This window comes from Stegodyphus dumicola, chromosome 5 (assembly GCF_044657685.1).
Source record: "Stegodyphus dumicola isolate Sdum_Otavi_A_Nest chromosome 5, ASM4465768v1".
NCBI lineage: Eukaryota > Metazoa > Arthropoda > Arachnida > Araneae > Eresidae > Stegodyphus > Stegodyphus dumicola.
This window is the reverse complement of record NC_140772.1, coordinates 201,488,808-201,516,313: the sequence shown is the minus strand read 5'-3', so window position 1 is coordinate 201,516,313 and position 27,506 is coordinate 201,488,808. Positions and strand designations below refer to the sequence as shown.

The window sequence follows — 27,506 nt, the reverse complement described above, 5'->3', positions numbered from 1 at the left end:
TATAAATCCTTCAGGGTATTACCTGATAGAAGGGACGGACTTATACACCCATGCCTTCTCCGGTATTCGAACCTTCGGTCAACTCACTCCCTTAATCACTATACCGTCTGGGGAACATAAAAAAAACGCAAAATCGCATTTGATAGCTTAACAGTTATTCGGTTTTTAGATAAAGTCTTTCCTACAAATCCAGTTTTATTTGAAATACCATTATTTATATTGAGGTAAAAAGTGTGAACTGAAACTATTATACGATAAGTTTTAAATTGTGTTTTCAGACGTTTCTTATGTTCCTCAATGCAACAAAAAAAAATGATTAAATGGGCCTTCCTTTAAGTAAGTTTTCTTTTGAGTAAAGTGAGCTAGGTCCAAATATTTATACATTATTATGTCTTACATTTTAGTGGCTAACAAATTTGCATTTTTGATTACACTAAATTTATAAGATGGCGTCATTCTCCAAAGCAAGCCATTTTATTTCGTAGATAATTTTTAGTTATTTATAACTGAAAAGTGCAAAAAACATTGCAGATATTGCTCTATTATGCAATTGCTTCATTATGCACCATGGTTTATAAATAAAATATTTACAATCATTTCAAGAATTATGTTTGATAATAATTTAAGCAATCTGACTTTAAACGCATTTTGTAAAGTATTTTAAAAAGTACATGAGAGAGATTTACTTTCTGAATCTCTTAAATTAAATAGTACAAAAAACCTGGTAGCTAAATGACAGAAAATTCGAAACTTTCGAAAACACATAAATTTTCATATTGAACAGGCTTCTAAATGGGCTATTATTTAATAATTGCTAAGTCATAAAATATTTAAAGAAAGGCAATTGAAGCGACAAACAATGCAGAAGTTGAGCGTATTCCGTCAATAATTAATGCACAGACGCAGAAGAAATATCAAAAAAATTAATAAATGTTTGTTTTATAAACACATTATGTAATTTAGTTATATAAAACATGCAACCTCTGTTTTCTATTACGTACCACATTTTATTTTGGATTATATAATAAAAACAGAGTTTCAAAGCTTTACACATTCTGTCTTCTATTACAAATGCTTATATGCTCATAAATAAAACTGCTGAACACTAGTAGCTCGATCCAGGTTAAGTTTCCAGGAACAAGATGACTGAGGCATAGACATTTTGTGGTTTGTTAAAGATTTTTAACACTCTCGCTGAGTCTTTAGGCTGCTCTTACACTCCCATCTAACACCTGCTAACTCATGTAACTCCCATCCCTCCTGCTAACCCACTTTTATTTGTCTTTTTAGTTGTATTATTAAGCATCACTCATATTTTTAGAATTCCCGATGCAGTGTTAAATGTTGCCATATATTTTTATATTTTATTCAGTGTTTTCTCATTTCATATTATCAATGCTCAATTTTCTTAGTAAAAAACTTGTTTCCTGTCTTTTCATTACTAACTTAGTGTATGTTAACTTTATTTATTAAATATAAACTTTCGTTACATAAAATACAATTCAGCAGCGAAATCACAAAATATTTGATATTGAAAGATAAATATCCTACCTTTTTCAAGGCACAAGCAGATCAAGCCAAAGTAGAACATAAAACAGGTAAAGCGACAACCTTGTATTTGTAGATTTTGTAAATTCTCAATTGATAATTGGTTTGGTTTATTTAATTATGGCAAAGCACACTAGGGCTATCTGCTTAAGGGAAGGGATGCTTTCGTGGAGGACTTTCTAAGCTCAATCAATGAAAAGCGACCCGTTTGCCTTCAATTGAGAATTTACAAAATCTAAGCCCAAATCAAGGTTGTCGTTTTACCTGTTTCTTCTTACATTTTTCCGAATTGCAGCTGCCGAGTTGGAGATAAAAATGTTTTGTTTCGAACAGTGTTGCCACTGCTCGCTTTCAAATCGTTGAGATTGTTAATTAAAAATTAAAGTTTTACAAAATATGAAAAAATAATAAAACAAATTCGGAATTCAAAGTTCGTGCTTTCAGGTGAAGCACATTACTCAAAATTTGATGGCTCTACGTACCATCTTTTTTTTTTTTTTTTTTTTTGCAATACATGCAGATTCTTCATTATTTAATTTCTTTAAAAATAATGCAGAGCGATAACATATTTAGTGGCAACAATCTGAAAAGTTACTCAAACATTTAAGTGTTTCCGACGCAAAATCCCGAAACGAGACTAATAGCACTTATGTGTTTTTTACCTGTAAAAATTTAGCACAAAACACACAATTAATTTAACACAAATACAAAATATACGAATTAACACAAAAATGATAAAAATATATCATTGGAGCAGCACTCTGCAACTTCGTTCATTGGTGATCACTGAAAGTCAAAGAAACGCTAGAAATTTAATAGAACTTCTGAAGCTCATCGCATAATTTGATCCAATTATGAAGGGCCACCTTTCGTATGTGCAGCAAAATCCAGGATCAACTACATACCTTTTGCAAGAAATGCAAAATGAATTTATCTAGTTTCTAGCAGCAGCAGTTAGAGAAAAACTTGTGTGTGATATCCAACGTGCTAAATACTATGGTATATTGTTTGATTCAACTCCTGACGCTGTTAATCAAGAGCAAATGTCGGAAACTATTAGATATGTAGATACTGACTTTGAGGAAAAAACTGTCGTTGTAAAAGAAAGTTTCCTAGGATTCATTCAAACTCTTAAAAAAGATGCAGCAAGTATAGCAGGTATAATATTATAACAACTAGAAAAAGACAAATTTTCTTTCAAAGACTGTCGATCTCAGTGTTATAACAATGCACCTGTAATGTCCGGCTACAAGTCAGGAGTGCAACAAAGACTCACAGCACTTAACCCAAAAGCTATATTTGTTAACTGTGATAAACATATACTTGGAGTTCATGCTGCTAGTCATGAGGTAACTTCTGTGACGCTTTTTAGTATCAAACAAGCTATCTATGTTTATTTTTCAAGATCAACTTTCCGATGGAATAGACTGAAAACTGCTCTAGGTGTATCGTTGAAGTCAGAGTCAGAAACTCGTTGGAGTGCCAGAGTAGAAGCTGTTAAACTGGTACATGATCAACTCGAAACCTTAGTAGAATTATTTGAAATTATTGCAGAGGCTCATGATGAAAATGTAGATACAAGAAGTGATGCAATTCAATTGTTGCATCGGATCTTAACTTTTGAGTTTTTTGTTCTTCTTCGATTCTGGAATACAGTACTTGTCTAGATTGACAGGGTTCAGAAAAGGCTTCAAGACCCTACTATGAATTTCCACAATGTTGCTCGAGACATTCAGGCTTTACAAGAGTATCTCCTACAAAATAGAGATGAGATATGTATGAAATCTCTCGGAGACACCAAGGAACTGTGTTATGCTTGTGATGTCCAAGCTGGAAGACGACAGAGGAAGAAGAAGAAAATACTTGGAGAAATTGCAGAAGATGTAGGACTCACAGCAGAAAATGAAATGCTGCGATTGGTGAAAAGTATGCTGGACAAAATACACATAGAAATAGTAGACAGATTCATCAACTTACAGAAAGTAGACTCTAATTTTGGCTTTCTTTTAGATATACACGGACTAATGGCTAGAGGCAACGAAAGTAGATTGAAACAGTGCTGCATTTCTATGGAAAACGTTTACGATGCAGACTTGGATGGCTTGGAGATGTATGCTGAAATAATGGACTGCCAAATGCTACTCAAGATAAGAGCTAATGTTAAGCTTTCGACGCCAGAGGACCTGCTTCGCTTTATTGTACAGTACGGAGAAGATGTATTTTCCAATCTGAGAGTTGGTCGTTAGATTTTACTGACTATTGGAACCTCCATCGCCAGCTGTGAAAGATCTTTCAGTAAACTAAAACTTATCTTGTCCTACCTGAGATTACCCATGGCACAGGAAAGATTGTCTGCCTTAGCTTTGCTCAGTGTGGAACAGCAGGTTGTCCAGAGTATAAATTTTGATGAACTAATCGATAAATTTGCAGCAGCTAAAGCTAGGAAAATTTCTCTTGGAAATTAGTGATTACATTTGAAGCATTATACATTAAACTGTGATTATACATTTTCAAGTTATTATATTATTATATCCAATATGATGTTTAAGTTTTCGGAATTTATATTTGAGTAATATTTTAGAATAATCACATTTTTGAATTACCATTATTATCTTAATTATTTTACTACGTTCTAAGTTAGTGAATTTAGCGAAACCTTAAAAATATACGCTTAAAAGTGTTTAAAAAATTTAAATATTTAAAATTTAAAATATTTCATATTTTAGAAAATTATTATTATTTTAAACAATTAAAATGTTATTATTTTTAAAGATTTCTTTTCGTTCCCCATTGCATTTTAGCAGACGGGAGAGGTCGTGAAATCTTCACTTGTCTCCGGGCACTGATAACCCTAGCTACGCCTCTGTATATATGAAATGAACATACTTTAATTAAAATAAATTTTGAACAGTGCTGCCACCTAGTAGCAGCATTTGCTACATGTGCGGTGGGACGTATTTGTCCCACCTTTTAATTTCAACCATTTTAATTAACATATATGAATTCAAATAATAATTTTTATTGGAAAAAGAAACTTTCAAATAAAAATATTCATTCTAATACTAAAAGTTGTTGCTCAGATGATTTAAATTGCATAAGAAATTAAGGGAAAAACTGCATTTTCTACATTACTTCCCTGAATGAATACTAGTGCTGCCATCTGCAGTACATTTAGAAAACTAAAAGGCGCAATTGCATGCCTTTTAAACGGAATTTTGCAGTTTTCATCTGAGAGATAAAACTGATAAAAAGGTGGGATGCCTGGCATCTCACTATTCCTCAAAGGGTTAAAATGATGTTTACAGAATTATATGGAATTTAATATAGAATTTACATTTGTAATCCTTAAATGTAAATTCTATGTTAGAGGTTACCTCAAAACATCTCTGAAAATCATTTGTTGCTGACTTAGGTGTTCGTAACTTAAGACATTTTTTGTTCAGATAATTTGTTTATGAAAAGAAGTATTTGTGATTCAAGATTCTACTGTACTGAATTATGTTATCAAATTTTTTTAGGCTATCATCTTGATAACAAGTTACTTCATTTATCATACCACTTTGTAAAAATACCAAACTATCTCAAGTAATAAATCATGAAACTCCCTCCATTTTCTTCATTATTACTCAAGCAGAACTCTGTTCTCTGTGTCAAGTTTAGCTTGTACTTTTACTAAACTAGCTGCTTACACAGCCAGCTATCTAAAATAGTTACATTTAAATAAAAAAAATCATGATTTTAATAAATCCAGCTAATCTAATTTCATAGTCCCACCTAGTAATTAATAATTGTAACAAATTTGCATTTATTAGTTTTAAATTACTTAGTTTGTTAATTAACAACAGAATAAATTTGAAAAAAAAAATGAATTATTATCTAATGCTTTGTTGAATGCTAACACATTGCCACATGATAGATAAAAATATTTAAATTTGGCCAATGGTAACACATTTCTCTTAAACTGCATAATTTGTTGACTGAATTCAAAAGACAAATATATTGCACTTTTCTGAGTAACAACAGACTTCTTTTATACCATTTTCTGATTGAATTTGAAACATAAATATCTTATGCCTTTCATATCATTGAGCTTTTAATCAAAAGTTCTTTAAACTTGCACAAAATAAGAAACAAATGAAAAAACAAAAATCAAAACTAAAAATCCGGGCTTTGGATGCAGAAGTTTGGACGGAAGTATATGTGTAGGAAAAATTTAGTGGTTCTGTGCCCATCTTTTCCCGATATGAAGAACATAGAAATAAATAGATTTTTTCTAATACAGTAAAATAGAGATAATGTTACAATTATAACATTGCTACTATGGGCTCAATATAAATTTATGCTATCTCACATTTAAATTTAAGGTTTTCTTGCTTCAGTTAAAATACCTTCTTTGAATATTGATGTATTCTAAAAAGCTAAGTTCCTTCCCCCAATGTAACAAAACTATTTTTTCCAAACCTACTCAATTAACAGGTTGAGAAAAGACATAAGACAATGCAGGTGAATTCCCTTATTCTCTTACTCATAAAGTATCCTAAACATTTTAAAGAATGAAATCTAGTTTTCAAAGCTGGAATTTCTAAGCGTTAGATATTCATATTTTTATTTTTCACTGTCTTAATTGGAATGTAGCAAATCACATGAGTTTGGAAGCAAGCTTAACATTGCAAATTTCAAGGTTTAAGAATAATTCTGATTTGTTTTTCTAACTGTTAAGATCATTATCTGATTAAATTTTATTTTTACTTTTAATACTTGGTCTCACTTCATAAAGGACTTTGCCACCAATTTTGCATAAAAAATGTTTAAAATGTTAGGTAAGAAAAGATAACATGTACATTAAAATAAAAAGCAGAAATACTGCATGTTTATTAAAAGCCAACAGAAGCAGCTGCTGGTTTTGTTAAAGCATGCTATATAACAAGAATTGTTGCTAAAAATTAACCTTTAAATTCAGTTCAGAATGAGAAGATGAAGAAAATTCTCATATTTAAGTTCCATGACTTCATTCCATGGTTTAAACAAATGAAAAGTCAATGATATTTCAATTTTTGGAAATCTAAAATAATTTATATAACTGAAATAGAATTGAGTTTTGAGTTATTTTAAAGAAAAGTAAAAATCTAATACAAGCAAACAAAAAATAGTTTTCTTTCCCTAGGATACATTTTAAATTTAATTGGAAAATCTTAAAAGATACCCCTCCCCAATTTCACTTTTGCAGTCACTCTGCTTAAGTTATCATCAATTTCAAGAGTGATGTACTATTGTGCAATTCACTGTGCTTTTACTTGCAGAATTTTAATAGCAATTCTAGATACAGAATTTAAGTTCTTTGGATATTTCTTTCTTATAGCATTTTAGAACTACTTGTCAAAACTACACCAAAATCTTTCGTTCTTAATTCTCATTTGGTTTAAAAAAAAGGTTTGGTACAGCATGAACGTGTGAAATTTCCAACAGCTAATGCAGCAATCAAAATTCCTGTTTATAACATGGCCATGTAAATTTTATGATTAAAAATTGTTTATTAATTTATTAATACATAATATTATGAAATAAATAATATATATAAATAGAAGCACAGTTAAAAACTAATTTAAATTTTAATGAATTAAGAAGAAAATAGTTTTGACAAATTTTCATCATACTTGTGTCTGAATTTTCCTTTTTAAATGCTTATGGATATAAACGTGTTTCTTTTTTGGGAGAAGTGGAGGAACAGGTATTTTGTTTCCTAGTTAAGTTAATCTACTTTGTTAAAGAAATGCTATTTTTTAAAATATATCTCATTTTTGCTACTAAAAATATGATTTTTAGCAATAAATATGGCTTTATTTACTTTGTGTCCCAGGGGTAAGGCATGCTCCTTGACGCCGTTCATTTGGTTTGGGAGGAGTACCACTAAACTGACGAATACCAGGATCAGTTGCTTCTGACTCTGTTGTACCTGTGCCACTCGTGTGACTGTGCCCTCTGTTGTGGCCACCATCATACTGAATAGGAGGAGGAGGATGTCGTCGAGCATATTCATATGCTCGTAACAACTCTTCTTGATTAGAGGAGCCAGATGTAAGGCTGTGACTGTTAGGAGCTAATCAAAAAATAAATCTATTATTACAGATGCAAATTAAAAAAAGCATAAATAGTTATCACCCAGTAGATATTCCTTAACACTTTTTTACTATTATAAAAATTTAAAAAATGTTTCAGTAAGACAGAAGGACATCAGTAAAAGTAAACAATAAATATTTTAAATAGGTACACCTTCTGGTAGCAAGACAGAAATGAAGATTTAAGCATTCACATTTAAAAAGATACTTATACATTTCACCTACTGAATTATCTTCTGACTCTTCTTATCTTCTAATTTTTATAATATCAATTAATTGGACAATGTGCAATGTATTAACAATGATTAAAAGATGGAAGTCAACAAGAGGTGAGCTGATTAACAAGAGCTGATGACAAGAGATGAGCTGGTTAATTCTCACTTTGGTTTGAAAAAAAGTTTGTAGTATGAATTTCAAAATTTGAAACAGCTACTGCAGCAATAAAAATTCTTGTTTATAACATGGGCATGAAAATTTTATTAATAAAAACTATTTACTAATAATAAATAATGTTATAAAATAAATAATCTACATAAACAGAAAAACAGTTAAAAAATTTAAATTGTAATGAATTAAGAAGAAATTAATTTTGACAAATTTTCATTGCACTTGTGTCTGGGTTTTCCTTTTTAAAGTTGTATCGATATAAATCTTTTTCCTTCTTTTTTTGGTGGGTGAGGAACCAAATAATTAAGATGTTTAGCCTTTTACCTTTAGAAGAAGTAGTGTATATAAATCTTCAATAGTTCTAAAAATTATGTTATCTATCAGGAAAATCAATTTAAAATTAATTACACAGTTCACCATATTATAATGCTGCTAATAAGAATTTGAATAACCACATAAAATGAATAAAGAAAACAAACATTAACAAATCATTATTCACAACAAAAGTGTCTGATTAGTAAAGGTTCGTAAAAATGTTAAAAATTAAATTCTAAAAAACTAATTTTAATGAATGATATTAAGAACTTTAAAAATTTAAAAACATGACTTGTGAAGAGGTACTTGATTTAGAAAAAATAGGGCATAAAAATATGATAACCATTAATGTGAACGGAGTAAACAAATATTCAGGAAAAATCCATATTTCAGATATAAAATCAGTCTGCACAGCTGTATATTATTTCCCTGTTTAGCGCACTGAGCTACAGTAATAAACAATGGTTCACAAAAAGTGGTTCGTACTTATTATAATGCAAGGAATGGTTAGAAAAATTACATATATAGCATAGTAAATATATCTTACATATATACAAATAAATTATATACCTTGACTTTGATATAATTCTTCACTTGCTTTGCCGCTTTTACTTGATGGAGGATCTAAGCTGGTCTAATAAATAAATGAAATAGTATTTATATAAAATTTGTAGTTTTAATAAAGATTCTGTAGTAAAGAAACATTGTACTATCATATTAGTACTTTAAAAAAAAAAAAAAGGAAAGAAGAAAGAGAGATAAATTTCTTTGAAACCCTCAGCACCAAAGAACAGATCTTAAAAGTTTTGCTCAAAACTGAATAACAATGTGTTATATTACATTAATAATAAATATTTTATAAAAATCTTTGATTTAATTTATAAATGTAATTTCACTAGGATACAAAATGACAATAGTATTCTGTTTCATCTTTACTATGCATTATTTTTCTTTTTGAAAGTATTACTCTAATTTTCATTCTCGCAGACAAAGTGAAATTTGAGTTATAAATAAATATATTATTTTTATATGTATTAAAATTTATAAGAGAAACTATATTTTCAAATTCTTTTTTGAGGTTAAATTAAGTAACATAGCACACTTTAGAGTCATGTTCCAATGGTCTGACATTTTTCATGTTTGAATGTGAAATTACTATCATGATCACATCTAATATGTTTTATGAAATATAAAATATGTAAAAATCTTAATAGATTAGATTTTTCATTTGAATATAAAAGAATGTATTAATAGTCCCTATATATCATTTATTAATTACACATTAAGTTTTGTGAAGGTAACCGATGATATTTCTACATTAATTAGGTTTTAATCTTTCATTTTTCTTAATGATTGATGCATACCAGAAAGCTTAAATTAGTGGCTGTTTCCACATTTGTTGCTCTGTTGTTGTTTTTGTTATTTGCAATAAAATTTTTTCCAGTTTTCATATTTCAACAGAATTTTTTTATAGCAATACATATTGCAAACTTGCAATTATGTAAATTTCCACATAGTACATTAACAAAATTTGCACCTAAATTATACACTTTACTTATACCTTGTTTTTGATACCTTATACATAGAAACTGAATAATATTTTACTCTTAATAATAAATTCATAAACACAGAATGTACTATTGCAAATGAAAGGCATAAATCAGTAAAAGTTATTAAAACACTGTATATTTGATTGCAACAATTAAAGTAAGGTTGATATGATTTTGATAATTTAATAATCAAATATTACATGTTTCAAATATTTTTATAAACAGCTGCCTGGTAAGAAAACTTCCATTCATGTATTGATAAAATTGAAAGACTACATCATAGTCAATTAATAGCTGAAGAGATAAAAATCATTCGAAATATTACTTAAAAATTTCAGTGGTTTAAAGAAAAGACACAAAAGATGAAATGGAACAACCCAATATATTATAATGTTAACAATTAGTTATTATTACATTAGTTATTACTACATATAATGTTGATAATATAAGTTATAATTTTATCTAAGGATAAAATTAAGCACTTAAGCTCTGAAAGAGTATTTAAGATGTTTAACTTGGAACAGTACACACATTATTGTTGAAATGTGTATGAAGAGCATTACTGATTAAAACGTCCTGAATTACCATTCTAGAAATTCATGAAGTCTTTTTGCACTATTGCACACTTTTGCATACAAAACATTTTCAATAAAAATTTTTATTCATTTATCTAACAAAATTTTAAAAAATCAAGAAAAAAAAATTTTAATTTCAGCAGAATGAAAAAATTATTTATTAAATTCTAATTTACTAACATAAGTTATCTCGCTTTCCCCTCAAAAATTTAGATAGCACAGTTTATATAAACAGTGTTAATCATCATTTTATAACATCACAGTAAACAAAGAAGTAATGATCAAAGGGAAAATGCTATACAGTCTTATTTGCATCATATTAGCTAATAATAGACAATTTAGAAAGTCTCTAAGAAGACCCTAGAGAAAGCAAGGATAAGTTCTAATGCCCACTACAGCATTGTAACTTGTTTGTTTGTTCTTTTTTCTACAGCTTGTTTGATTTTATATTTGTAATAAAATTGTAAAATTTCATTAACAGGGACTACTTTTATTACAAATGTAATTAAACTAATTATAAATGCAATTAATTTATTAAATTAAATTATCTTAATGACTTTCTGTAATTTATGGCTTTCCTAATTTTGAAAATAATCATGAAACAATTATATATGCAATTCTATTAGATCTCTACTTAAATATGCACTTCTGGTTTGAGGGCCTATGCCCTTCAAGTCATTCATTAACAGTATGTAAATGAAATATTTCTCCATAGCTTAATGTTTATAGTTATTTAATTTCAACAATTTAAAGTTATTTTCAATTACCCTCATCATGATGTCTAAGACAGAGAGCTCTCGATTATACACTAATAAGACTTCAACGTAACTGCAAAAAGTCAGTTGTCAATGCTTAACCAAATGAGTCGCAACACAAAATTGTTTAAAAATTATGCAGTAACAGTTTTCATTATATGATTTTCAGTACTTCGCACGAATGAAAAATTTTTCTACCTAGTTTCTTAGAAAATGTGGACATAGACCCTTATTGTCCGATTCCATTTGCATTTAAGCATGTGATTCGAAAACTGAAAAAAGGCCTGGGTGAATTCTTTGTCCTATATCGAAATTGAAGCAAAGTTTTGCTAGACTGGAGAGTTTGGTAGTGGGTGGTTGCTTTACGAGCCTTGAAAATTCTAGCATCTCACTGCTGTTCACAATTAATCACTATCCTTTTTTTTTTTTTAGTGTGTTTACAGGCATCCATGATATCTTCAATTAGACAAATGAAATCTTGTACCATCAGCCTAGTCTGAATTATACTCCTAATATCTTTGATTTCTGTCTAGCGCAATCAATATAAAGGGAACATGCCCTTAAAGTTTCAGAACATAAAGCATTCACCAACTCTAGAAAGGAAATATTTTAAATTTCCTGTATACTCATTGAAGTGCATAAGCCCTTTTACTGTCTTTAGATCTGAATTTTGTTAAAAAACTACCTTGTTAGTGGCATTTTTATGCATTGCTCTGACGCAATCTTCGTATTTTGTAATAAACTATTTTTTAAAAGAAAATTGATTTAAAATATGCAGTTTTCACCACCAAAAATATTACTGCTTATATTAGATAGAAAACTATGCAAGTGTAAAAATTCAGCAGCCATTAGCTCTAAACAGAATGTACAAATATGAAATAACATATTTTTTCACTCTTGGATGAAAGAAGCCAAAATATTTCTGCCATTATTTTTGTTTTATCCACACACCTATATTTTCAAATGGTCCCAAATTTGAGGTTATCATGTATGTCAGGCATATCCACCTTGTACTACAATTCAAGTTGTGTCACTATTTATTCCCTAACAAATTCTGGTTTTCAGATCATCTACGAGGGTAAGTTGAAAAATAAGTTTCCCCTGTCGACTGTGGTCAGAGTTGTGTATGAAAGTCAAAAAATAGAATGAGACATTAAAGATATGACATACCTTTATTTTTCCACAGAGGTACCAAGTACATTGAGACATTTGTCATATCGCTTGATAAGCTTCAAAAAGCCCTCCAGGAAACAATCAGGGCTTTGCATATGGAAGAAGCGTTGAACAGCTTGTTTCACTTCAGCATTGCTTCCAAAGTGCCTTCACCCGAGATTTTTCTTCAAAGCCGGAAACAGATGGAAGTCGCTTGGTGCGAGATCAGGACTGTATGGCGGATGGTGTAGGCGCTCCCAACCAAAAGTTGCAATATAGTTTTGCGTTGCCGTCGCCGAATGTGGTCTGACATTGTCATCCAACAGCAGAACGCCAGATGTGAGAACGCCAGGCCGCTTTTTCCAAATCGCCTCTTTCAATTTCGACAGGGTGTCACAGTAGCGCGTAGCATTGATGGTTCCAACCTCCAAAAAGTCCAGCAACAAAACTCCTTGGGCGTCCCAGAAAACTGTGAGGAGCACTTTACCTGCAGAGGGAGTTGTCTTGAACTTCTTTCGGACAGGTGATGACGGATGTTTCCACTCCATAGATGCAGCCTTCGATTCTGACGTGAAATGGTGGACCCACGTTTCATCCCCCGTCACAATCCAAAACAGAAAGTCATTGCCATCTTCATGGTAACGCACAAGATGTTCCAGGCTGACCCCCATGCGTTGTTCCTTGTGTGTCGAGGTCAATTGTCGGGGCACCCATCTGTTATATATGTAACTATAACTGTATCTGTTACTAACTTTAACCATAACTGTAGAATAGTAGATGAGCAATGTAGAATAAATGATGTTTGTGTACATCTTGTAATCATCACTGAGCACGTACCCAACACACATAAAATACAACACATGGCGCAGCCCGTCGTTGATTAAAAAAGAAAATCTTTTTTGAAGAACCATGCAGCCTCGGTAAAGATGTTCTAAACAAAAACATCATGGGAAGTTGTTTACTGTGAAATCGAAACTTATATCGCTGGTAAGTGAGTTGTTTATTTTTATTGGAAGTGGCTACAAATACGTATATTTAAAGTCCTAAATTAAATATGGATGGATTAAAGCCACCAAGTAATCTAAGTTTCGAAGGAAATTTAAGCGAAAATTGGAAGAAATGGAAACAAAAATTCCAAATTTATATGTTAGCGTCTGGTGGTATTACTAAATCACCTGAAATTAAAGTAGCTATTTTATTGCATATAATTGGTGAAGAAGCACTTGAAAAATTTAATACTTTTAATTTAAGTGAAGAAGATAAGAAGGATGTTGACAAAGTAATTGAAGCTTTCAAAAATTTTTGCATACCGAAAGCAAACGAAATGTGTAAAGCTTCTGAATTAGCAGAACTTCAGCTGAAAACTTTAACTGAAGAAAATAAAATAGAAGCTATCAAACGTAATAAATTTCGACCTTCAGAGGAAAAAAGTCAGCCTTGTAAGAAAGACTTTCATGTAAAACAAAAGCAACAAAGTACTAAATCTTCTTCAAACTATCAAGGAAATAAATACAATAATCCAAAACCATGTAGAAAATGTGGAACTTTTCATAAGTTATACAACTGTCCTGCTTATAATAAGATTTGCTTGTACTGTAAAAAGAAAAATCACTTTTCTAAAATGTGCACTTTTAAAAATGTTAATGTTGTACAGAATAATTTAGAGCATGAGTTACATAATAATGGTAATGAATATATTTTAGGGTCAGTAGAAGATACAAATCCATTTTCTAAAAATAAAACAGAATGGTTTGAAAAACTAAAAGTAAACATATCCAAATATTTATTTGTTAAGTTGGATACTGGAGCTCAGTGTAATGTGCTACCATTGCCTAAATTTAAACAATTAAATTTAAGAGAGAAATGTTTGACTAAATCAAAAGTCACTTTAAATAATTACAATGGTACTACAATTGATGTAGTTGGAAAATGTAAATTATTATGTGAAACATCGAAAGGAGACAAGGATGAAGTAGAATTTTAAGTTGTAGCATGTGATAAAACTGTTCCAGCTATTTTAGGTTTACCTACATTGCAAAAATTAAACCTAATACAAAGGATTTGTACAGTAAATCCTGATTCTTATGAAAGGTTACCAGAACTTTTAAAAGGATATCAAGATTTGTTTAAAGGAACTGGGAATTTAACTGGATATACATATCATATTAAATTAAAACCAGGAGCTGTTGGTAAAATAGAACCCTGTAGGAAAATTCCACTTTTTTCCATTAAAAAAGGAATTAGCAAGAATGGAAAAAGATGGTATTATAAAGAAAGTTAACCAACCAACAGAATTCGTGAATTCATTAGTGGTAGTAAGGAAAAAGAATGGAAATTTAAGAGTGTGTTTAGATCCTCAGCACCTTAACCAAAATATACTGAGAGAACATTATCACATACCAACCTTTGAAGAAATTTCATCTCAAATGACAAATGCAAAGGTCTTTAGTATTTTAGATGCAAACAAAGCATTTTGGCAAATTAAACTGTCAGATTCAAGTTGTGAATTTACTACATTTAACACTCCGTTTGGTAGATATTGTTTTTTGAGGTTGCCATATGGACTGAGTTCATCACCAGAAGTTTTCCACAGAAGTTTCTCTGAAATTTTTAGTGATTTAGAAGGAGTTCAAATATATATAGATGACTTATTAGTTTGGGGTAAAGATAAAAAAGAACATGATTCAAGATTAAAGAAGTTGTTGGACAGAGCCAGAGAAAAGAATGTTAAATTTAATTTAAATAAATGTAAATTTGGGCTGAATGAAGTGAAATATATGGGACATATATTTTCTAAAGATGGTTTAAAACCAGATGAAGACAAAATTAAGGCTATTCTAGATATAAAACCACCAAAAAATGTGAAAGAATTAGAAACTTTCCTAGGAATGATTACATGTTTCTAGATTTATACCTAATGTATCAGAATTGACATCATGTTTAAGAGATTTGTTGAAAAAACAAGTTATCTGGAACTGGAATGCAACACATGAAAAAGCATTTAGAAGACTAAAAGATGTCTTGGTAAATAAAACAGTTTTACAGTATTATGATATAAACATGCCAGTAGTTTTATCTGTAGATGCATCTCAAGAAGGACTAGGAGCAGTCTTACTGCAGAATAATTTACCAGTGGCATATGCATCTAAGGCATTAACAGATACACAGAAGAATTATGCTCGAATTGAAAAGGAAACTTTAGCTATTGTATTTGCGTGTGAGAAATTTCACCAGTATATATTTGGAAAAAATATTACTGTGGAAAGTGATCATAAACCACTGGAATCAATTTTTAAAAAGCCATTAAATAAATGCCCTGTAAGACTACAAAGAATGCGTATAAGATTACAGCCATATCAGTTTGAGATAAAATATAAACCAGGAAAAGAACTTTTTATAGCGGATGCATTATCAAGATCATTCACTGATAAAGGATCTGATTTCTTTGAAGGAGAAATAGAAGCTCATGTTGGATTAGTTGTAGAATGTATACCAATGTCTAATGGTAAAATGGAAGTTTTTCAACTAGAAACAGAAAAAGATGAAGAACTGCAAGTTTTAAAAAAATTAATTAAAACTGGATGGCCAGATGAAAAATGTATGGTTCCAGAACTGGCAAAACCATATTTTAACTTCAGAGAAGAACTATCAGAAGCAAATGGATTAATATTTAAAAATTCCTGTGTTGTTGTACCAAGAATTTTACGAAAAGATATGTTAAGCAGAATTCATTATGGTCATTTAGGAGTAGTAAAATGCAAGATCAAAGCAAGAGAAATATTATATTGGCCAGGAATGTCCAAAGAAATTGAAGATTTGGTACTGAATTGTCAAACATATTTAAGTTTACAAAAAGCTAATACTAAAGAACCAATGATATCTAAAGAAATACCTAATGGTCCATGGGAAGTATTGGGAACAGACCTCTTTTACTTTCAAGGAAGGGATTATCTAATAGTTATAGATTATTTTAGCAAATATGTTGAAATTGGACATTTGGAAGATTTGTCAAGTGTAGCAGTGATAAAGCAATTGAAATCACTTTTTGCAAGACATGGTATTCCGAAAATAGTATATTCGGATAATGGTCCACAATATAATTTCAGGAAATATAAAGATTTTTCAAGAAGATGGAATTTTGAAACCAGAACTTCAAGTCCAAAATACCCACAGTCTAATGGAATGGTTGAAAGACATATTCGAACTGTCAAGCGAATGTTAGAAAAAGCTGTAGTTGACAACAAGGATCCATATTTAGTTTTACTGGAATATCGTAACTCTCCTATTTCAGATGAAATTAAGTCACCTTCAGAATTGATGTTTGGAAGAAAAGTAAATGGATTGATGCCTATAAAAGAGAATTTTGTCCAAGCTAAATGATATGAAGACCATAAACAACATTTACTGAAGAGACAAACCTTACAAAAAAGTTATTATGATAGGAATGCAAGACCATTAAAACGACTGAAAACAGGAGATCATGTTTACATAAAAGAGAAAGGGAAAAAACTAAATGAAAGAGGGAAAATTATAGAAGAAGCAGAAAGACCACGTTCATATAGGATTATAAGAACAGATGGAAGAATTGTAGAAAGGAACAGAAGAGACCTTCTTAAAGGAACTAATCAGGAAGAGTTTGCAATACAAAACAACTATGAGAATGAAGTTATAGATGAACCCGAGATACATGAAAATAGTAGGAGCACTACAAATTTAGATGTGCCTGTAAGTCCTTCAAAATCTAACAGAAGTGTTGTGTCACCAAATAGCAAAAGAGGTATAGTATCATCAAATTTTTCAAATGGACATAACTACATCACTCGATCTGGTAGGACTGTTAAGAAACCTTATTATTTAAAAGAATATGTTTAATTTTACTACTACTATTATCTTTTATAAAAAAGGGAGATGTTATATATGTAACTGTAACTGTATCTGTTATTATCTTTAACCATAACTGTAGAATAGTAGATGAGCAATGTAGAATAAACGATGTTTGTGTACATCTTGTAATCATCACTGAGCACGTACCCAACACATATAAAATACAACACACCATCGTGCTGACACTTTTCTGTATCGAAGAATGTCGTGGATGATGTTTTGAGCTCGCTCATGTGAGATTCCAAGTTCTTCCGCTACTTCATTGATGGTGATACGCCGGTTCGCTCTAATCATGTCATCGACCTTCTTGACATTTGCATCTGTAGTGGCCGTGCGCTTCCGTCCAGCTCTCGGTATGTCCTCCACTTGCTGACGTCCATCACTGAATGTGCGACACCATCTCCGCACCAGTTGCTTCGACATCACACCTGGCCCATAGACTTCCACGAGGCGGTTATGAATTTCTGTTCCTAATACTCCACGTGCCCATTCATAGCGGATTAACGTGGATTCATAGCGGAAGTGAAACAAGCTGTTCAACGCTTCTTCCATATGCAAAGCCCTGATTTTTTCCTGGAGGGCTTTTTGAAGCTTATCAAACGATATGACAAATGTCTCAATGTACTTGGTACCTATGTGGAAAAATAAAGGTATGTCATATCTTTAATGTCTCATTCTATTTTTTGACTTTCATACACAACTCTGACCACAGTTGACAGGGAAAACTTATTTTTCAACTTACCTACGTATGTTTAGCAAATGCATGCAATACACAAGGTTCTTTGATACAATTTATTCCCTTATGAATTCTGGTATTCAGATCATCCAGATTTAGCAAAGACATGCAATACTTGAGACACCTCAAAGGAAATTTAGTGTGGAAAGACCAGGTGACATGAAGGCCAGGCAAAATATACTGAACCCTGTTGAATCCGCTTGTTCACAAAACTGTATGTTCAAATGTCACATACTTGGTTTTCAAAATGTGACAAGGCCCCCATCCTGCTGAAAAATGGAGGGAGCCAAGACATCAAAAACAGTTCCTGCAGGTTGATATAATTAGCTGAGGACACTGTCTGTTCAGTAAAGAAGAAATGGTCTATGATCCTGCCTTTCATAATGCCATACAACACATTCACTTTTGCTGAGTCATGTTTAGTTATATGAACCACATGTGGTTGTTCACTATGAAGATCCAACAACTGTGGTTCCTCTACTTTTCCTTAATATGAAATGTAGCTTCATCTCAGAAACATTCAGCAGAAATTCTTTGCAGTTTGCAGCAGTTTTCCATTTTCAGTAACATGGCTTTAGAAATATGATTATCGCTTCTATTTGTTAGTTGATGTTGATGTTAGTTAGTTTGTTAGTTAATGTTAGTTGATTATGCTGAAGTATATGAATCTTGCAGATGTAGATGTTTGCAAATGTTTGTGCATGACATCATGTACAGTGACACATGGAATCATGAGTTTGTTACTTGTTTTCCTAACGAATTTCCTTGAACTTTTTTAGAAAGTTGTGCAAATTCTCTCATCTTGTCCTTGGAATTTCCTCTTTGAATGCTTTTCACACATGGACACATTACCTCCAATTTGTCCTAAAAATTGTTGTCCAATTTTACAGTGTTCATGCACATTGGTACCTTGTCATGATGTCCCAGGTTGTGCTTACAAAATGCACATTGCATTGGAATTATGGACTCCAGTTTGACAAATAATAATAAACATTGTTGTGAAGTCCATGTTTGTTTACTGTACAGATATACAAGTGTGCAACACTGCTTTGTGCTTCACACAAATGGCAGCAAATGATACTGCCATGCATACATAAATTGTGACACATAACCTGCAGTATCTGTTTCTTTCATTATACCTACAAGATGGACAGGTTGTGCTTACAAAATGCACATTGCATTGGAATTATGGACTCCAGTTTGACAAATAATAATAAACATTGTTGTGAAGTCCATGTTTGTTTACTGTACAGATATACAAGTGTGCAACACTGCTTTGTGCTTCACACAAATAGCAGCAAATGATACTGCCATGCATACATAAATTGTGACACATAACCTGCAGTATCTGTTTCTTTCATTATACCTACAAGATGGACAGGCTCTACATAAAAGGAGACCCTCAGAATAAATTGCTCTAAATATGCTTATAAATGTACCTAAAAATTCTTGTGAAACATATACTTTCTTAAAACAATTCTGAAAGAATATAAAGTCTGAAATTAAATTTCATGTATTTGTGAACAGCGAACAACAGGGCTATTGGGAAATCGGGTATTTTCAGCAGGAGCCAATGCGCATAGCATCACCTGCTCACCTGTTATGGATCCTTTAAAAACAGATAAAATAATAATCATAATTGCAGGATTCATGCAGAAAAAAGAAATAAACTTATTAGAAGAATAATATTTAAAGGTATCCCCCCAACAAAAAAAGGAAGAAGTGTAAACTAAAGCTAAATGCTCATCATCTTAACCCCATCACTGTTAATTCATCAGAAATTCATAACTGTTGTATTTAATTCTTTACTCCAAGGCATAAAAAGCAGAGAAGTTTCATGCCCCAACACTCTGACAATTTCATAATGATGCCAAAAATTTTATGAAAGTTGATGACTATTCACCAAGATAAAGACCTTCACATGGGTATCACAGCTTGTTGTTTAAGATAGCATTTTTTGTGATATAAGCTGGATTTCATAACAATGCTGTGTACCCAAGTGTTTTTATGCCAGGGAACTCTTGTTGCTTGTTGAATAAAATCCACTTTGCAAAAAGGCATAATTTTACAAAAATTGGTTTCCTGTTCATGAACATGAAAATTTTATTTATTAAAATTTTATCTTCCTAATTATGACTTAAAAACAATTTGAAAATAAGAAAATCTGACAGTCTCAAATCTGTGCTTAATAATAATCTATTAAGATAATCTATTAAAAATATTTTACTTCTGAATAACAGTGTTACATGGAAAGAACTACATAAGCAACTATAGCTCTACTATAGCTACTACAGCTCTGTAGGTTTCAAAATTGCCTCAGAATTTAACTATATTTTTGATTTTTCATTACTTGTTCTACAGAAATTAAAAAACACAGAATTTAATAAATTAATCTCTCCATTAAATAAATAAAATACTTAATTCAAAATATTTTTACTAATTACTATTTAATTGCTTATTACGATATAAAATATTTTTAATATTCTACCTTAGTTAAATAAGGGGGCTCTCCATGATGAACACTAAAAGTTTTAAATTCTTCTGTTTCTCCATTCTCTTCTTCAGCAGGGGGTCCAGGAAGTTGAAATGTTGCATAGGGAGCTATTTCATCCTCATACTCTGGAACAGAATGAGAGGCTACACACAGCATGATTTTCTGTTCTTTAAATATATCCATAATGATTTGAATTTAATTTTCTTTCACTTTAATTCTATATACAAAAGCATTCGCTAAATAAGTTATGAACATACTACACAATTCGGAATTTAATTTCTAAAATTAAAACAAGATGCCTTTAGTCCCCTTTCATTTTATTAAAAATGCCAACAATTGAAGAGCAACTGAAATTTCAATGTCAGAAAGCAATGATTTTTAGATCAGCCCTAATTATAAAGGATAAAGTCACTAATAAAAAACAATTAATTTTAAAAACTTTTCTACATTCCTAATTATGACTTAAAGATTATGACTTAAAGATATTAAGATTTAAAGTAGATAGGTAGCTGGTTGAGACTAATTTTGAATTCTCAATTATATTATGCTCTAAATCACTTGTAAAGTATCTGAAATGTTTAGAATGGAGATAGAATTTTAGAGTTTTTTAAAGCAGTATCTTAAGATTTATACTTGCAGAAAATAAAGCATGGTTAAAGTACAAAGAGGTTAAATTACTGAAATGTATTTTCTGTTACACAGAAAATTAAAATAAGGAATAAAAATTTAAAATTTCTTTACATACTAACAAATTATTCTTTATTCATAAAACTGAAAGTATACCTTAGAGATATCTGTAGTAAACTGTTTAACAAGCATAATTTTAGTTATATTTTTAGAATAATCAATAATAATATACAGAATTTATTAATACACTGAATAAAAGAAATTTTATTTATTAATTAGCTTGAGACACAAACATTTTTCTAGTATGTGCATAAAGCACAGTCATAAAACTGTTAACACTTGAAAAGAACAGAATTTGTAATTCTAATTCCTGAACTCATGGCGCAAAATTAAATTTAGAATGAAGAGGATTAGCCAAATCCAGAAATTAACCCCATGGTTGCTGAAAAAAATCAAATTCTTTATTTGAAATTGCAAGAATGTGAGCTATGACTTAGTTGTGTGCATAGTTTAACAGACCTAGACTGATAACCAAGCAGTGCGTGTAAACAAATTTTGATTGATAGGGTTAAGATCTAAATAATTCATCATATAAATTAATCTCAAAATGCACAGACATTGATATGGTTATTATCAGTAATAAAGACATGTCTAAGATGGATCTGAGTACAAAGCTTTTCAAAAGACTGATTATGCTCAACTTATAGCTTCAAGCATGACTTTCAAAAGTAAAGTCTGTAAAATCAAGAAATCGGTATTTATTAAAATTCAAAGTACTATCAAATAAAAATTTCTAAACCCATGCTAATTTAAGAATGAAAGTAAATTTAAGACTTTTAGAAATGATGACAACTATTATGTTTCGTGGGTACAAATCAGGGCTGTGGAGTCGATAGGGAAAATGAACGACTCTGACTCCTGGAATTTTAAAGACTCTGACTCCCTCATAAATATATATATGTAAACATATACACATGGGTTACAGCTTATTTTTTTAATACAGTCAAAAGTCGTTAATTCGAACACCCATAATCTGGAATGATCTATAATCCGGACCTCAAAGCTAAAAACTTTCTGTGCATGCGGCGCGTTGAAACATGCGCATAGGTGTTTATGCGTGCACGTAAGACCTTTACGATGGCGCATACGCGTGTGCGCAAGCGCAGAATACGTTTTCGCATGCACGTTTAATGTATAATGGACGGTATAAGCTCTAATTATCTATTTCAGTTAATGTTGATGATTGTGTTGTTCCTTAATCTTCGAAGTGGATCCGGCTTATTATTTTTTGCAGACTGTAAGAGCAATTTTATAAAAGTAAACTTGAACTTTCGATTATGTCAAATAGAATTTCCGATGATAGAGCTCCCAAAGGATCTACAAAACGAAAGTATGTTTCGATGTCCATCAAACAAAAAGTGGAATTGCTGCAAAAAATGGATAAAGACATGAAGAAGGTGACAGAGAGGTTAGTGAAAACGAAAAAATTTCGATTGGCAAGGTAGTCGGTATTCTCGGCACAGCAATTACGGGACTTGAACAGCTGAACTTTGTAAGTGAATAAGAAATTATGTCTGTTTATAGAATTAAAGAGAAAGTATTATTACATAAAACGAAGCAACTTAAACAACTTACATTGAAAGAAATGTTTAATAAAGTAAACAAATAAATATTAAGCTTTTTTTTTTTTTTTGTAAATTTTGATACCCTTTAGATCATAATTGTTCTTTATTTCATAAATTACGGTTTCATATTTTTAATTTTATAATTTCTGCATGCCATCTTACCAGATTTAAACGGATGATCTATAATCCGGAAAAATTGATAATCCGGAATCGCCAAAGTCCTGACAAGTCCGGATTAATGACTTTTGACTGTATAAAGAAGTAATAGATGCTACAGAAAAAAATTGATGGCATAGCAAATTATTTATATTAATTAGCATTTATTATGAAATGGGAAAACTGGCATTAGTTATTTCTAAGAAACAGTATAGCTTCGGCAAGATTTTCTTTGTTGGTGGCCCATAGATCGATTTGATAAACTTCAGAGCTGAAAAGAGTCTTACCACTTTAACTTGAGTAGAAATAAGAGCTGTTATTGTTAGGGCTACTTTTCAGGGTAGATTTTTATAAGTTCTAAAAGAGGTGTCGTGCAAGCACAATCATATTTCTATTTCTTCAAAGACTGTGTAGAAATCTTTTCAGTATTTTTTCATTTTTATATCTAAAGACTCTTGGTTCTTTATTTTAATTTGCTTTGCCTTAGCCTTTTCAATATTATCCAAAAATATTTCTCAAAATCTAATTCATCAATGGAAGAGGATGATAGAGACTCAATTGCAATATCTGCAGTTTGACTGCCCTGATTCGAATTCTCCAATTGTTCTGAGAATAATTTCATTTTTAAGGAAAGTTCACAGACGGCTTTCTTTGCCTTTTTAATTTGTTCATTATCCAAGAAAGTTCATTTTTTTGGATCTACATATATTACAACCAGCAAGACCTCATTGTCTAGCAAACTAGTTTCTCTTTTCTTCATTGAAGAAATAATTCCTTCTGCAATAAACCCTCCATTTCAGAAAGAACAAACATCAGATTCTTCCATTCTCGCCTCCTGTCAATTCTTCAGATTGCAGCTTTTTTATGGCTATATATGGTGTAGAAAGAAAAGTTTCCAATTCTGCAAGATCATTCCACAGCCTTTCTGTTAGTGAACCTTAATTCTAAAAACCTCTTTATCATCAAATATGTACTTTCTTATCGCATTGCTTGATCAATAATTTGCTCCTTTTCCTGCTCACCTCCTAAGAATGGTATCAATTTTGGGAGTTTTTCCTCCTGTTGCTGCTTACCTAAATTTACCAGCAAGATTTATAACTAAACGAAGTAACTAAATGAATCAGTTTAATCACTAATAGCAAATATCGCATCCATCCTCCTCCCTTATATTTATTTATTAATAAGTCAATAAAATATAAATTAATTATTTATTAATGTATACAGTCCATAAATAAAAATAATAACTCGGCTTGTCATTAATTTCTTTCAATTTCTTTTAATTTAATTTCAAATTCAAACTGTCCAACAAAAACTGGAGTCGGAGTCGACCTGTTTTTAAAGACTCCAGCTCTGACTTCTTTTACCCCAAAATCTGCCCGACTCCGATTCCGACTTTATGACTCCGACTCCACAGCCCTAGTACAAATTCTTAAAAGCATATTGTATATAAAACATACAATACTTTAATAAATTTGCATATCTAATTTCAACATTTGGTAGAATAATTATGTTTTTGGAGTAAACACGCAGCAGCAATCAGCCTTCATATTTGAATGCCATACACATGCTTGAGTTTATGTGGATTTGCATGCTTTATATTTAGCTAGCATTTAGCTGAATAAGAAGTTACAAAAAAATAAATGTCAGCATTACAGAATTTCACTTTCATATAATTTCTTTCTCGTACCTTATAAAATGCTTCGTTTTACTATTATTTATGAACAGAACAGTACTCATAGGTCATAAAGATAGCCATACCACTAGTATTTTTCCTCAGTTCCTAAAGTTAGCAATGAGTTGTTGATTTTTCCTGGGTTTGTAGATAGCCATGAAATCCCACACATAACATACCAAAAATATGAAAAATGCAAACGTAATTTGATACTATTGCACACAACATAAGATACAAAAACATAAGAAGCTGGAAATTTGATACTTAATAATGGCATTATAAATAAGAAATCTTGATTTACTTGAAGAAAGAAAACGTGAGAAAAAAACTCATGAATGAAAAAAAGAGTCAGATTCTATAACTATGAAGTAAAAATAATATATTTATAATTGCTGTATAACAGTAAAAAATAAATTTAGAATTCTGATATCATAATTAAGATGGCTAATAAGTAAGAAAAGGTTCTGTAATTAGGATCGATAAAGCACTTCAAGAAAATGATGTAAGTCTCATACAGGTCATACCAGAAGTGATTGAAATGTGTTTGTTATTCATTCCAAAAATAAGCAATAAATTATTTTTTATATAAATTTTTCTTTTACACAAAGAATATTAAAAAATTTTTGCTCAGTTCTGTGACTGAATTTTCATTTCTTTAAATGAAAAGCTCTCACATTCAGAGAAATTAGTTAATCTTTTAATTTTTGATCTTTGGTTATTTCACTAAACAGCCAATTAACATTGGTAAAGGAAACTAAAGTAGAGGGAAATATTTTAAACTTTCCCTGTCCTTTACTTCCTGTGTTGAAAGGGAGAAGTGGTCTTACAGTTTGCGAATATTAGAAATGTTTACCAAATTTTAATCAGTTAGTAAATACTTTATTTGTTGTTTGAGTTAAGGGAAACAAAATTATAGAGATTTAGAAATGCATGACAAAGTGATAGTACTCACAATGACTTGTAGAAGGTCCAGCTTGTTGACTATTTTGACGTGATTGAGGAGCATTATTGGTGGGTGCCACTTTTCGAACAGGGGAAGAGAAATAGGACGGGAGATCTCGGTTATTATGGCTTTGTTGGTTGTGTGAGCTATGACTATGACTATGCCCATGACCATGTCGACTGGATTCTGACCGTCCAGTTTTTTTATCCATGTGTGCCATTAGAGCTGTTGTTGTAGCAACATCAGCTCTTGAAGCTGCTTCTGAAAAGTACAATTATAAAAAATATTAAAATATGCTTGCAGAGTTTTAATCTACAAACTGATAATGACTGAAGAATAATACCACTAATAAAACTACTATAGTATTACTGCCTAATATTTTATTATACATTTTATTAATTTATAATTAGTATTATTATTTACAAAAAATCATCATACATTTAACATTAATCATGAACATGTTAATAAACTCCATAAAGTTTCAAAATAAAACTACGGAGCCAAAAATTATACTGAATTGGGGGAAAAAAATCAGCTAATAAAATTATTCTTTATATTGTACAACCAAAGTGTTATGGCTTCCTAATTGCATTATTTATTTCTGAAGAACAATTACACTTCAGATAAGTAAACATTTGATAGATGGAGGGGGGAAAACTACAGGATAATAAAACTGTATCAGTTATAAAGTGGGAAAATACTTTCTGCAAGAAAAATAAAGGTTACAGTAATTCATCTCTTTTTTTCCCCTGCAGAGGCAATTCCTTTTTTAAACTACTATTTAAAATATGACTTATTACTATCTGAAAAAAAATTATCTGCAATTTTAAAATTCCCTGACATTTCATTTCTAAAAGAAGCTTCAGTTATTGAAAAAAAAAATTATATTTCCTTGACTTTTTACAATTTTATTGACATTGGCAGACTTTTTTTTTAAATAAACAAATTTAATTTTGTCTCACATTAATAAGTATATGAATAAATTTGAAGTTTTATACTTGTTTTACCCATGCCTAATATAAAACTATATTTAATTAACATTGCTACTTCAATGAGATGTAAAAGTACCTCTGTAATGATGACCAGTATTTCGTCTTCTTTTGTACATAACCAAACATACCACAGCAACAATGCCTGCAATAAGAACTACACCAGATGAAGCCATTGAAACAAGAGTAGTAGTGTCCTCAAAAAATGAAGTTGCAGATGGCATGTGGCCTTGAGTTCCATGATCTGGGACAGGAAAAGCTAAGTTGGCAGAGAAAAAATAAAATATCCTGTTTAAACTAAATGCAGTATGAAAAATAATATATTAACTTTGTATAAATTTTAATTAGAGTTTGTTAGAATTATCATTCACACAAATTAAATACAGTCATACCATTAGTACTAGTAAGAGTAATAGCATCATATTCTGCAGTGGTTGATCCAGCTCCATTATAGGCAATAACTTTCACGACATACCAAGTTTCAGCAGCTAAATCTGGTACTACAAGTTGATGTTGTTGTTCTGGGTTTGCATGATCTGTCAGTACAGTCCATCGACTATGGCTATGAGGTCGATATTCAATACTCATACGTGTAATGGGGCAGCCACCACCTTGCCAAGCTGACAAATGCAAGACAAGGTGAGTTGAATTTGCAAAAATCATATCCTCTTGCTTTGGTGCTACAGGAGCTGCAAAAATAAATATTGATTGAATGATCTTAAATAAACCACAATCTGTGTATGTCAACTAAATGTATGATATATTTATTAAATGCCTTATGCAGGCAAACCACATTTCAAGCTCAATATTTTATTTCAGTTTTATAAACCAACTTTTACACTTTCCATCTTTTTCTTTTAACTTTTATTCTTAACAATAATCAAATAAATATAACTGTCATGCAACTGGATTTAAAGATAAGGCTCTCTCTATATATATATATATATTTAGTCTTGTCTTTAAATCCAGCTATATATATTCA

At 30.8% G+C, this 27,506-nt stretch overlaps 1 protein-coding gene across 7 annotated transcripts in view; it reads right to left on the bottom strand.

Annotated features, from left to right (window-relative positions):
* Window positions 1-27,506, bottom strand: part of LOC118189810 (cell adhesion molecule Dscam1-like) — a 451,139-nt gene that overhangs the window by 46,459 nt on the left and 377,174 nt on the right. For all 7 annotated transcript variants that reach the window (XR_015041386.1, XM_085817549.1, XM_085817551.1 and 4 more), the window contains 6 exons: window positions 26,917-27,213; window positions 26,604-26,783; window positions 25,545-25,796; window positions 20,507-20,655; window positions 8,937-9,000; window positions 7,394-7,645 (listed from right to left, as the gene is read on the bottom strand). Coding sequence is in view for 6 of the 7 variants with exons in the window: in XM_085817549.1 (XP_085673675.1) it covers window positions 7,394-7,645; window positions 8,937-9,000; window positions 20,507-20,655; window positions 25,545-25,796; window positions 26,604-26,783; window positions 26,917-27,213 (1,194 nt within the window). In the remaining variant the exon portion in view is untranslated. The remainder of the gene's footprint in view (window positions 1-7,393; window positions 7,646-8,936; window positions 9,001-20,506; window positions 20,656-25,544; window positions 25,797-26,603; window positions 26,784-26,916; window positions 27,214-27,506) is intronic.